The 11334-nt window shown below is 49.8% G+C and overlaps 5 protein-coding genes across 5 annotated transcripts; 2 read left to right on the top strand and 3 right to left on the bottom strand.

Moving 5' to 3' along the window:
* The first annotated feature begins 1586 nt into the window (after positions 1 to 1586).
* On the top strand, positions 1587 to 2085 carry PV10_03965 (uncharacterized protein). Its single transcript, XM_016368479.1, has one exon. It carries the CDS (start codon positions 1631 to 1633, stop codon positions 1964 to 1966), a length of 336 nt encoding a protein of 111 aa, XP_016224267.1. The 5' UTR covers positions 1587 to 1630; the 3' UTR covers positions 1967 to 2085.
* PV10_03964 (ATP synthase subunit beta, mitochondrial) lies at positions 1906 to 4350 on the bottom strand. Its single transcript, XM_016368478.1, has 8 exons — positions 4265 to 4350; positions 4021 to 4190; positions 3830 to 3915; positions 3734 to 3776; positions 3364 to 3680; positions 3116 to 3313; positions 3012 to 3051; positions 1906 to 2959 (listed from the first exon to the last, which is right to left on the bottom strand). The coding sequence occupies exons 1-8, from the start codon at positions 4273 to 4275 to the stop codon at positions 2268 to 2270; spliced, it is 1557 nt and encodes a 518-aa protein (XP_016224266.1). The 5' UTR covers positions 4276 to 4350; the 3' UTR covers positions 1906 to 2267.
* A 350-nt stretch (positions 4351 to 4700) lies between these two features.
* Positions 4701 to 5931, bottom strand: PV10_03963 (uncharacterized protein). Its single transcript, XM_016368477.1, has 3 exons — positions 5454 to 5931; positions 5130 to 5323; positions 4701 to 5042 (listed from the first exon to the last, which is right to left on the bottom strand). The coding sequence occupies exons 1-3, from the start codon at positions 5773 to 5775 to the stop codon at positions 4932 to 4934; spliced, it is 627 nt and encodes a 208-aa protein (XP_016224265.1). The 5' UTR covers positions 5776 to 5931; the 3' UTR covers positions 4701 to 4931.
* Positions 5932 to 6150: 219 nt separating this feature from the next.
* Positions 6151 to 7959, bottom strand: PV10_03962 (uncharacterized protein). Its single transcript, XM_016368476.1, has 6 exons — positions 7591 to 7959; positions 7371 to 7418; positions 7310 to 7320; positions 6984 to 7232; positions 6858 to 6909; positions 6151 to 6806 (listed from the first exon to the last, which is right to left on the bottom strand). The coding sequence occupies exons 2-6, from the start codon at positions 7371 to 7373 to the stop codon at positions 6663 to 6665; spliced, it is 459 nt and encodes a 152-aa protein (XP_016224264.1). The 5' UTR covers positions 7374 to 7418; positions 7591 to 7959; the 3' UTR covers positions 6151 to 6662.
* Positions 7960 to 9074: 1115 nt separating this feature from the next.
* Positions 9075 to 10013, top strand: PV10_03961 (uncharacterized protein; the record flags this gene model as incomplete). The annotated part of the gene is made up of 2 exons (XM_016368475.1): positions 9075 to 9202; positions 9749 to 10013. 2 exons carry the CDS (start codon positions 9075 to 9077, stop codon positions 10011 to 10013), a joined length of 393 nt encoding a protein of 130 aa, XP_016224263.1.
* Between the last annotated feature and the right edge of the window lie 1321 nt (positions 10014 to 11334).

Genomic DNA, 11334 nt, shown 5'->3' with positions numbered 1-11334 from the left:
CAGTTTGATGAATCGGTCTTTGGTGAAGACGCTGGGAGATTCAATCCAGATCGATGGATCGATGGCAATGCAGCGTTTATGGACCGTCACATGTTGCACTTTGGCGGCGGATCGAGGACATGTATCGGAAAGAACGTAAGTTATTCAAAGAAGACCCTTCAACTCATCCCTCATGTGCTCTTCTAACGGTGGCAGATTTCTCTCGCTGAGATGCACAAGCTCATCCCACGGCTTCTTCGCGAGTTTCGGATTGAACTGGCTGATCCTACCCAGGACTGGAAGACACACAACTTCTGGTTCAACAAGCAAACTGGAATAAAGGTCAAGCTATCTGCTAGGAACAAGTGAGACTATGGGGGGCCATCATTCAAGCTCAAACGGAGATAATAAAAGGGCAAGTATCAATTGGTATCTCGATGGTTAAAAAGAGAGCTAAGACAGAGACCAATGGTTCAACAATCAATATAGAAATGCAAACGGCGAAATGCAAAGAAACTTACAAATTCAGAGGAGAAAGGATATCTTCTGGTTTTGTGAAACTTTAGTCTAGCAAGTCATGTTAAATTTAGGCGTGTAGACTCGAAATGCGGATACCAGTAATACATAGCAGCCCCCATTATCGATAAAACGCTAAACAAAGCCCGTGCAGATCTGCCTTCGCAGTTCGTATATCAAACACGGATGTTCAAATACTGCATCATCTCCCTTCTATCGCTTTGGCCAAGTGGGCCAATTAGGGGCTGAAGCTGAGCACGTGAAGAAGAGCCTCGCACGTGACTCCACAATCTAGATCTTGTCATCTTCGCCATTCACCCATCAACAACAAGACGAGAACCACCTCAATTCTGGTGCTTCCTGGAGGACAAGATGAAATCTTCATCCACTATTGGCCTGAGTAGTGCCTTGTCACTCCTCTCACAGTTAGCATTTCCTGTATCGGCGGCCGAGCCAGCCACATCGCCACCTTTGACACCATATATTTCAACGTTGCTGCCACCTTCTACACCAGCTCTGAACCTGGAGAGCTGGCGTTCGCAGCTGCAACTTGACGCATCCCCGCTACGGCCAAGGATCCACCGGATCTACCTGTCAGGTCGCTTGGAATGCAACGGGACTGTCAATGTGTGCGAGAGCTTCGACGAGGCTTTCGCCAAGGGATATCATGTTCTAGAATCACAACAACAGTCTCCGCCCAACAACTACGATAATGGTCAGTCTAATGACGCTATATATCAGCCACCAGTTTCCATATCATATATCGACTGCGATGCCGAACCGATCCTATGCCACTCGTGGCTGCTGAAGCCACCTGCCATCATGCACATTACTGTGACACCTAGGACCGGGGAGGACGACAAGAAGGCCATTCCTATCCTGATGCGGCCTATCCGTCTGGCGCCCAGCAACCGTAGCAGAGTGGTTGACGACGACGAGGGCGGTGGTGACAACAAGGACGACGAGCTGTACAGTTCGATGACGCCGATGAGGGCACAGCAGCGACTGATCCCCATCATCAATGGGGCACGGCCGATCACGTCGTTTCACCCATGGGATGGCCTGATGAACCCGTTCACGGGCAAGTTGGGCAGATTGGGTCTTAATACAAAATGGGGCTGGTTGACGCACCATTATGGCTGGCTGCCCATCACTCGGCAGTCCTTTTTCATGTGTCTGCTTGCGCTGGCAAGGCTGGCCATCTGGCTTTGGGGTCCGAAGCCGAAGCAGCAAGCCGGTAATTCTCTCGCCGATAGAATCGTTCGCCCGGGCGCGTTGGGTCACCCATCGGATGGAGATTTGCCTTTGGATCAGGGCTCCGGCGAGGGAGATGGCCTTGATTCTGGAAATGGGAAGCAGATGGGCATTGCCGAACAGGAGGGGAAGAAGGATCGTTGACCTCGTTTGCGTCTCTAGTCAAGTGCCCTGGATGGTGGGCGATATATTGGACATGATGAACGTGGTAATGTGAATGCACGACCGCATGCAACTACAAAATCGTCTACAAAGACCACACTGTGGGAGGAATTACGGGAGCATTGTGGCCTGACACCGTAATGCAGAGAAGATGGCATGTAAGATTGAGTAAACAGATTTTTCTCAAAGAGGATTCAATGTACAGGTTGGCTTTGTCGCAACGCTCCTCTCCGACCAATCTCCCTTCGAGCTTGGGCACCATCTTCTTGGACGCAACAAAGGAGAAAGATTTTGGACCCGCCCCTTGGACACACATGGTTGCTGCATCACAATCTATCTGAAGACTTTGGTTCCATCTATGACTGTTCGAGTTCTGCCAAGATCTTCTCACCCTTTGCGCGAGCGCTCTCAAAGTCACCAACCATGTAGAAAGCACCTTCAGGAAGATCATCGCCTTCACCGTTGATGATCTTTTGGAAAGAGCTGATGGTGTCCTTGAGATCGACAAGCTTGCCCTCGATACCAGTGAAAACTTGGGCGACGGTGAAAGGCTGGCTCAAGAATCTCTGCAGCTTACGAGCACGCTCGACGGTCAACTTGTCTTGTTCAGACAACTCATCCATACCCAAAATGGCAATGATGTCCTGGAGCGACTTGTACTCTTGCAACATCTGCTGAACTCGGGAAGCAGTGTCGTAGTGTTCTTGGCCAACAACACGAGGATCCAGCATACGGGACTTGGAATCCAAAGGATCGACAGCAGGGTAGATACCCAACTCGGAGATACCACGAGACAACACAGTGGTGGCGTCCAAATGGGCAAAGGTGGTGGCAGGAGCAGGATCGGTCAAATCATCAGCGGGCACGTAGACGGCCTGCACTGAAGTGATGGATCCCTTTTGGGTGGTAGTGATACGTTCCTGCATGAGACCCATGTCGACGGCAAGAGTGGGTTGGTAACCGACGGCAGAGGGAATACGGCCCAAAAGGGCAGACACTTCGGAACCGGCTTGCGTGAAGCGGAAGATATTGTCAATGAAGAGCAACACTACCCCATGTTAGTGAAAGTCTGGTGTTCTGAGCGCATTATGACCACATACCATCCTGTCCTTCCTCGTCACGGAAGTATTCAGCAACGGTCTAAATTGACATGAATTAGCCCCAAAGATCGTATCAAACACACATGCCAAAGTTCAACACTTACCAAGCCAGTCAAAGCCACACGAGCACGAGCACCAGGAGGCTCGTTCATTTGACCGAACACCAGGGCGACCTTAGACTCGCCATCAAGCTGAATGACGGAGGTCTCTTGCATTTCGTGGTACAAATCGTTACCCTCACGGGTACGCTCGCCGACACCGGTGAAGACAGAATAACCACCATGGGCCTTGGCAATGTTGTTCTGAGACAGGTTAGTATTTGTAGCAAGGCTGGGATGTGGATATGACTGACAATCAGTTCTTGAATAAACACAGTCTTGCCGACACCAGCACCACCGAAGAGACCAATCTTGCCACCACGAGCATAGGGAGCAAGAAGATCGACGACTTTGATACCAGTAACCAACACCTCAGCAGAAGTGGCTTGGTCAACGAATTCAGGAGCGTCAGCGTGGATAGGTGCGAGTTTGGTAGCCTTGATTGGTCCTCGCTCGTCGATGGGATCACCAGTGACGTTCATGATACGGCCCAAGGTGCCAGGTCCGACAGGAATTCGGATGGGATAACCGGTATCTGTGGCCTTTCTTCCTCGAACGAGACCTTCGGTACCTTGGTTGACAGTCAGTAGGCAGTTTCCAAGTCGTAGTAGTAGGCAGTCTCACCATCCATGGCAATTGTTCGAACGACATTTTCACCCAAATGTTGCTAATCTAGTCAGTCCTGACACAATGATCATCTTTCCTGTTCAATGTTCGTACCGCGACTTCCAAAACCAATTTTTGACCATTGTTGTCGGTTTCGAGGGCGTTAAGAATGGGAGGAAGCTGATCCGAGTCGAATTTGACTAGATGAATGGCATCAGTATCAGTATATAAAGGTAAAGGGGAGGGATTATGTGTTGCCGAGCTTTGTAGGAGCTCCAATCCGCAGCTAAGGAGAATTTTCTTACCATCGACGACGGCACCAATGACCTGATGAATCTTGCCGTCCTTTGCAGAATCCGTCGAGGCCCATCTCTGTGCGAGGGCTGGACCAGCTTGTTTTCGTAGAGGTTCGAACGCGCGTCGAGTAAATGAAGGTCGGGCAAAGGCAGACCTGCCCAAGCTACGGGCAATGCCGCTGTAGAAAATTGTCAGCCAGTGAGCCAGGAGCTTCAGTAAGCTCAGTAAGGACGAGAGCAGGAGCGGACTCACTTCTTGAGCATGTTTGCAGATGGCGAGAGGGTTGGAAATGAAAGGGTAGAGAGGAGAGTGGTTGAGGTTAGGAGCAAGAAGAGAAGGATGCTTGCAATTCAATTCGAGCTCTGGCTTTCCGAAGCAAAGAAATCTGCTAGGCCTAATCGGGAGATCTAACTGGGTGAGAAATGGGTGAGCTGACAAGTGTGAACCCGAGGTCGGAGCGGCCCATTTGGTCGAGACATTGATGCCAAGATTACCGTCAGACGATGAATAACTCCTCCGGCTCCAAGATGCTAGTTTTTGTGCTAGCAGAGCATCATAACGACATCCAGTCAGTAGGAACTGTTTATGCCAATACAACACTGAACCTTCTACACACATGCATCTACCTCGACATGGCTCTGTACCCCAATACTACTTACTGCTCATCAAAGCTATAACACAAGGTAGATGGGAAAGAAAAAAACGACACGTTGGGTTAATTAACCTATTTGTGCGTGCCTATGTACAATCTTAACAGACCCTTCAATGCCACTTCTGTCACAAAGCAGCCTTCAAGTTGGCGGTTGAATCTTTCTGTATTCACAAAACTTGGGGCCTCTCCCTTTCATCTGATACTAGTGACATTGTAACTTCGATTTGCTCTCAACTTGTGGAATCCCATCCTCTCCACCCTAATTGTCTATTCAGCATCAAGATCAATGCCCCTCTCTTTAGCTGATTTGCTCTGAACATGGCCCTTGCCCTTGTATCCTTCGCTGCTAATACCGTAGATGGGATTGCTCTTCTCGCGCTATAGAAGGTGCATTAGTATAACCAGGGTTGCGGGAGGACACACTGGTTTTTGACAGTGGTGAAGGATGTTTGAGGACACTCGTACCTTGAGATATTCGTTGGTGGCTTCTTGCCATTCCTTTGTCATGGTCTTTGGCTCTGGTCTGGCAAAAGAGTGCACGATGGCGAATAAACCAAGTGAGGTGAGGATACCAATCCCCGTGTATATGAATATCTTTGTCCATTCACCTGGTGGTGCCTCAGCTCGAGGTCCATGAGGTCCAAACGCAATCCACCAAGCTGCAAATGGTCAGCATAAATGCGCATTATACCGGGACAGAGGGCATCAGGCTGTGCATGTTCCACGGTGTGTGTAAAAACAACCGAAAACAAGCCAGGCGCGTCTGTTCGATTGAGAATGTTTCCATACCAACTTTCTTCTCTTGCAGAGTCAATTCCTTCCAGTCGACCTTCATACGATCTCTCAATTGCATCCACAGCTCGGCCTGGTCCTGAGGCGGGAGGCCTTCCCACCGCTTTTCGATTCCAGCCAAGGTAGGATTCGAGATGGCATGGGCGGACCGTACCTGCGACTGGCTGGTGATGGGAGCTTGGTGCATAGCGGTAAAGGCGGGAGCCAGTGAGCTCGCAGAAGATTGGAAGCCTCTGACGGAGCAGACGGTGCTTTTGGAGCAGGATCTAGCAACGGTGCTGGAAGCACGAGCGGCACGGGGTAAAGAGTTGAGAAACATGTTGTTTTGACGTGTCGAGGGTGTTTCAGTACATGCAAGATGGATGGAGGCGGGGAAGCAACGAAGCCTTGAGCTCCGAGGCCAGTCTTGCAAGGAGTTGAGGGTGAAGTGAGCTTGATTGAGATGCAACAATGGGTGGTCGGAAGTTGATAGACTGCAACCTCGAAGTCGATGAACCAGAGGGAGCTCAAGTCTTGGCGCTGGCAAAATTACCTGCAACTCATAACCCTTTCGTCACACCACATTTGGATTTCTGCCCGCTTGCGCCGTAATTTTCCGTATGGATACGTTTCGTGATACAAATCCACGTCTCGCGATTGGACTGTTGCTGTGATCACTGCATTTCGGTCAGATCCATTTCAACCCATGTCCAACCAGCATTACAACACCAGTGCCAGTCCGGCGTACCGAGCTCTTGAACAGGGCCATGAGTGAGCAGATGTCCTCTACAATGCACGTTAAAAGGTATGAACGAATGGGGTCTCATAGATCAAAGACGCTGCAGGATAGCCACGGGAATCAAATGCGCAGCAAAACACCATCACCGCCAAACGAGCCAGCCATCCTTCGTTTGTTTGGTTGTACCTCTACAAAGACAAATCACTGCGCATAGATATAGCCCATGCGTCAAGGACATAAAAACACTTGGGACTTTCCGAGACCATTGACCTTATCATGTTTGTGTGGATGCTTCAAAGTTCTATCATCGTCATATGGCGCGGGATATTGAGTGCTCTCCAAGGATGCATCCTCGTTGAACGAACTGCTACCGCTTTGCATCAGGGATGGTTGACATGTCTCATTCCACCACCTGTTGGAAACTTGCCAGCTGGCGCAATAACTGGTGCGTCGGGGTTGCCATCTGGTCGCAGTCGGACTACATCTGATCAGATCGTGCCCTTGCCCTTGCTGGCCTCCTTGAGCAGATCGGCCCATTCCAACTCGCCGGGGTCGTTGGCCTGCCAGTTCATGGCAATGCCGTTGAGAGCATTCTTCAAGGTCTCTCGGGAACTAGCATAAACCATGCGGGACTTGGGAGAAGGATTAGTGTCATTGTTGAGGATGGAGGCTTATTTCCGTACCTTGACTCCGGTGGCATCCTGATTGATGTAGGTGATGAAGGCGATTTTGGATCTGGGATGTTGACTCAGTGTCTTAGACCTTGTGACGGCCGCACGTGCGCTCCCTGTACACTGGGCGGCACTCACCTCTTGCCTTCTCCACCCTCGAGTTCGAATTCGACGTCGTAGACGGCATAAGATGGTCTGTCTTTTCCAGATGGCTCTTTCTTGGCGATAAGCTTCTCTCTGAATGTGTCGTAGTCGGGCTCTTTGCCCGTCTCGTCTACCACAATTTCCTTCTGATCATCGGAGATCTTGTAGATGATGTATTTGGGGCCACCACGGCCGAGTTTGAGCTCATTGAAGGCAGAGACGCATTCCGGGTTGACGGAAAGTCTGGTTTCAGAGGACAGGTCAGAAAATAGGAGGATTGGGAGGTAGTGGTCGCATGGGGACAAGGACGTCCAACATACCCAGAAACAGGCTAAAGGACGATTAGCTCGTGAGACAGGAGAGACAATAGAGGGCGCTTACCATGGCTGTGATAGAACAGAGGTACTATGCTGATATTTGGAGGGAGGTCTAGAAAAGAGTCAGTTGGGCGGTGTGTTTGCTGTGGGTGCAAAGTGGTGCTCAGAGGGGTGAGACGTAGATGGAAAGTGGACAACAAAGAATGATCTTAGTGAGCGCGAAGGGAGAGAGAGGTGAAGCAGGCAACACTGTGTCAAGGAGTGGCGCCATGGAAATTACGTACCTGGATTGCGACTTGGGTGCTTGAAAGGAATAGCAGGCACAGCGTCAAAGTTGTGATGTTGAAGGTTTACTTCAAAGAATGGGAGGAGGTGGGAGGACTTAAAGAATTGAGTTTCGCAGTGATTGCGTACCTACAGATGATTAGGATGGTGGGGTGTTGTGGGCGTCTGAGTACCTAGGGTGAGTAGGGTGAGCAGGTGCGCATACATACAGCCACGACAGGGTCTGGAGAGTCACTTGTTTTGACACGGTAAGTGGTAAGTGATGCAGTGTGATGAATGAGGGGCGCTTTGATGGCAAGACTGTCAGCCTCTCCGTGGTGGCTGAGTACGGAGTAGTACTAGGCACTCTCACACTGCACGGCACTGCGACTACGGAGTAATAATAACTCGTAGGTCACAACTAGCTGGAGCCTTCATAGCCGCTTGACCCGCAGCTGGGGGGTGTGTTGGCAGGGAGATGTCGCTTCACTTGCCTGAATGTGCCACTAGATTTACGTATGGTGACTGTAGCCACGGGACCGAGGGGCCCTCGGGCTACTTCGTATACCTGTAATGCCACAAATATGTAGTTGGGCTGCACCTGCTGAACCCTGCACCCCACCGTTGACTGCACTACGGAGGGCCATCTTGCCATCATGACCACTGGACAACTCTTGCTCCCCTTCTACCCTGTGTAATCAACCTATAATGTGCACTCTCAAATATCTCCTGATCACATCCGTGGGGAATTGTTCCAGACCGAGAGAATCAAACCTATTGATCTGGCCAGTCAACAAGCCATGTCATAACAACTAGAAGCTTGTGATGACTGAGGTCCTGTGGGTGGGCATGGAAAGCATCACATTTGCCCGAGAAACTCCAATATGATTTCCTATCTTGGATTCTCGAACGTGAGAGTGCGGAAGGACCAAAACGACAAGAAGACTGCCCGACGGTGAGAACTTTGACTTTTTCACTGCTTTTCTGCCATCAATTTGCAACCTCGCCTCACTGTCGAGCATTTTCAACCTTGGAGGTTTGTCTTGCCTTTCCTTTCCCTTGCCATTTCCAACAGCAGGTTCGTCAAGTATACACTTGAACCATCTCCCAGATATCTGAATTCCTCTCCTATCGTCGACCAGAACCGCCAGTGTCCCGCAGATAATCCAATTGACAACATCATCCACGACAAGAAACATGTCTGCCGTCTGGAATGAGATGACCGAGAAGATCCTGCTTCTTGCTGTGATTGAATTCCCAGATGGCGTCCCTAGAGCTCGTTTCGAAGCTGCAGCAATGAGACTTGGTGGGGCTTTCACTTGGAACGCTTGCCGGTGAGTGCTACATGTTTCCTTCTCTCAATCCCTTCTATTTTCTTTCAACCTCCCCGCGTGACTTGGTCTCTTCTCTCGATATCCGCCTCATAAAACCCCCAATTCTTCGCATCAACACGCCCACAGCACCATCTCCCACACAAACACCCTTATCCCTTGTTTCATTCACTATGCCTGGCCCTTGGAACGATGCCACTCACCAAAGACTTTTGCTGGTTCTCATCGACCCTGAAAAGAAACCTGATTGGAAATGGGTCGCTGAGATCATGGGTCCTGGGTTCTCTGATGAGGCCTGCCGGTATGTTCTTGACCCCAATACCCTGGCTCCATATTCGCTGCTTCACTTGCAGGCTGAATCAAGCTATGTCGCATACCTTCTGTTTTCCAAAAGCTGTCACATGGTTTGCTGCCCATTTCTGCCGCCTTGCCCCCGACCTGATCTTCCACAGATCTCAAATTCATGCCCTGCTCATTCCCCAAGCTCTTGTTGATTTTTCTTTTCGCTTCGTATTTGTTCCATCGCCTCAACACCTGGATGTTCCCCCATCAGCCATCTCTGTCAACCTCCACTCATACTCAAATCCAACATGCCTTTCAAATGGGACTCGGAGGCCGAGCGAAACCTTCTTGTGTTCACGCTTGCCGAGATGAGTGCCCCGCCAGCTACCACATGGGCCAGAGTTGCTGAAAAGCTTGGGCATGGATTGAATGGCAATGCCTGCAGGTACCGCGCAGACCCCTGGCAGTTATTCACCTTCGCCATCTGAACCACGTTGAATGATGATTTCAGCCATTAACTTGATCAGTATTCAGCCATTGATACACCCGCTAACTCTTTCCACAGTCAGAAATTCTACAAGCTCAAGAAAGAGTCTGAGAGAATCTTAACCTTTCCAAGTGTTAACGACACTGATGCCACTCCCTCTACCCTCACTACTCCAAAGCCCAAAGCACCCAAAACTCCAAAGACCACCGGAGCCAGCGAGAAGAAGCGCAAGCGAAATGCTGCAGCAGAAGATTCCGACACCCCTTCCAAGAAGGTCAAAGAGGAGGATTCCGACGCTAAGGCGAAACTTGAAGATGGCACCACCAATATCGGAGAAGCTTGAACTGACAACACCAACCAGATTCGACCAGCACAGGTATGGTTATTGATCTCTATGAACGGGCTGTAGCAGTAACTAACTTCATCAGCGAGCTCACAGGTCGACAATCTCACGTGATTGACACTTCTCTACTCGACCAGACTATGACTCTAAGGCCAGCGCCAGCTGGAACAAGGACAGAGTGCTAGATTTACTATGGATGAGCAGTGGGCGGCATCAATCGTCAGTGAAGATGATGGAGCTCTGAACGGGTACAACGCAGTAGCTTCTGCCACAGAATCATGAGAAATGTTGCGGGCTAGGTAGTCAATTCTGAGGTCGTTGACGGTTTCGATACCCATCAGGCCGAGTCAGGATATGGGCTTCGAGATAGATTACTCGCAAATGCATTTCATGTGATTCGACATGGCCTCGTTATCTTCCCCTTGCTACAATTCCCCAAGCCTGGTGGTGCTTAACTTGTAAGGTGGGTTCAAAATAGATTCATCTTCTTGAAACGTTCCCGTCTTGTCAGTACAGATTGCGATAGCATGCTCGTAGCCGTGGTCATCCCTCACTGGAGAAAGAGCAGTCGAACATGTTTGTATAGTTCCCTAGTGTGGCACACCTCATTTGCAGATACGTTGAACTTTCGCAGAAATAAGTGCCCTTGTCAGCTTGAGGGAATCTCGAGAAGTCTTTGACTTCACTGACTGAGGGTCATTCACCATCCACTACGTTAAGTACCTAGATTTATCTCTTCTATTCTACAGTACAAGATTTGGAACCCCGAGAATGGGCTTCTGAATTGTTCACGGAGGACCTTGTAACCTAGTTGGGGAGGAGGCTATCATGATCGCTGGCCTCTAACGGCATCGAACCTTTGGCGAGGATCGTTGTCCCCCCATACCCGGTATGACCAGGTCGTTTCAATTCAACAACAATTTTCCGGTTCTCTAGATCTGTTGGACCCAGATCCGGTTAGCTGGATGGCCGATGAAGAAAAGGGCATCTGCCCTCCATCATCTAGATGGGTCTGATTCATCACACGGGCAGTCAAGTAGGCCTCACCTTGACCAGTGTGTGGAGATAATTCATCCAAGATACCTCTGTCCTTCACGCATGCTGAGGCCACTCTTCCTTTTTTTACTTTCCTCTCAATAAGATGCCAGCCAAACATGTATTCCACATGCGAAATTGGCTACATAAACTCTTGGTTAGGCTTAATCTTGTAACAAGGAGAGCGAGGGCAAAGATGGTCTCTAGACAGCAAGACTTCTGGAATGGTTTGAATGTTCCTAGCTACGTGAGTCAAGGCATACAATTAAGCCCTTCAATTACATCG

The sequence above is a fragment of the Exophiala mesophila genome, assembly GCF_000836275.1.
Source record: "Exophiala mesophila strain CBS 40295 unplaced genomic scaffold supercont1.3, whole genome shotgun sequence".
NCBI lineage: Eukaryota > Fungi > Ascomycota > Eurotiomycetes > Chaetothyriales > Herpotrichiellaceae > Exophiala > Exophiala mesophila.
This window is presented reverse-complemented; position numbering and strand designations above follow the sequence as displayed.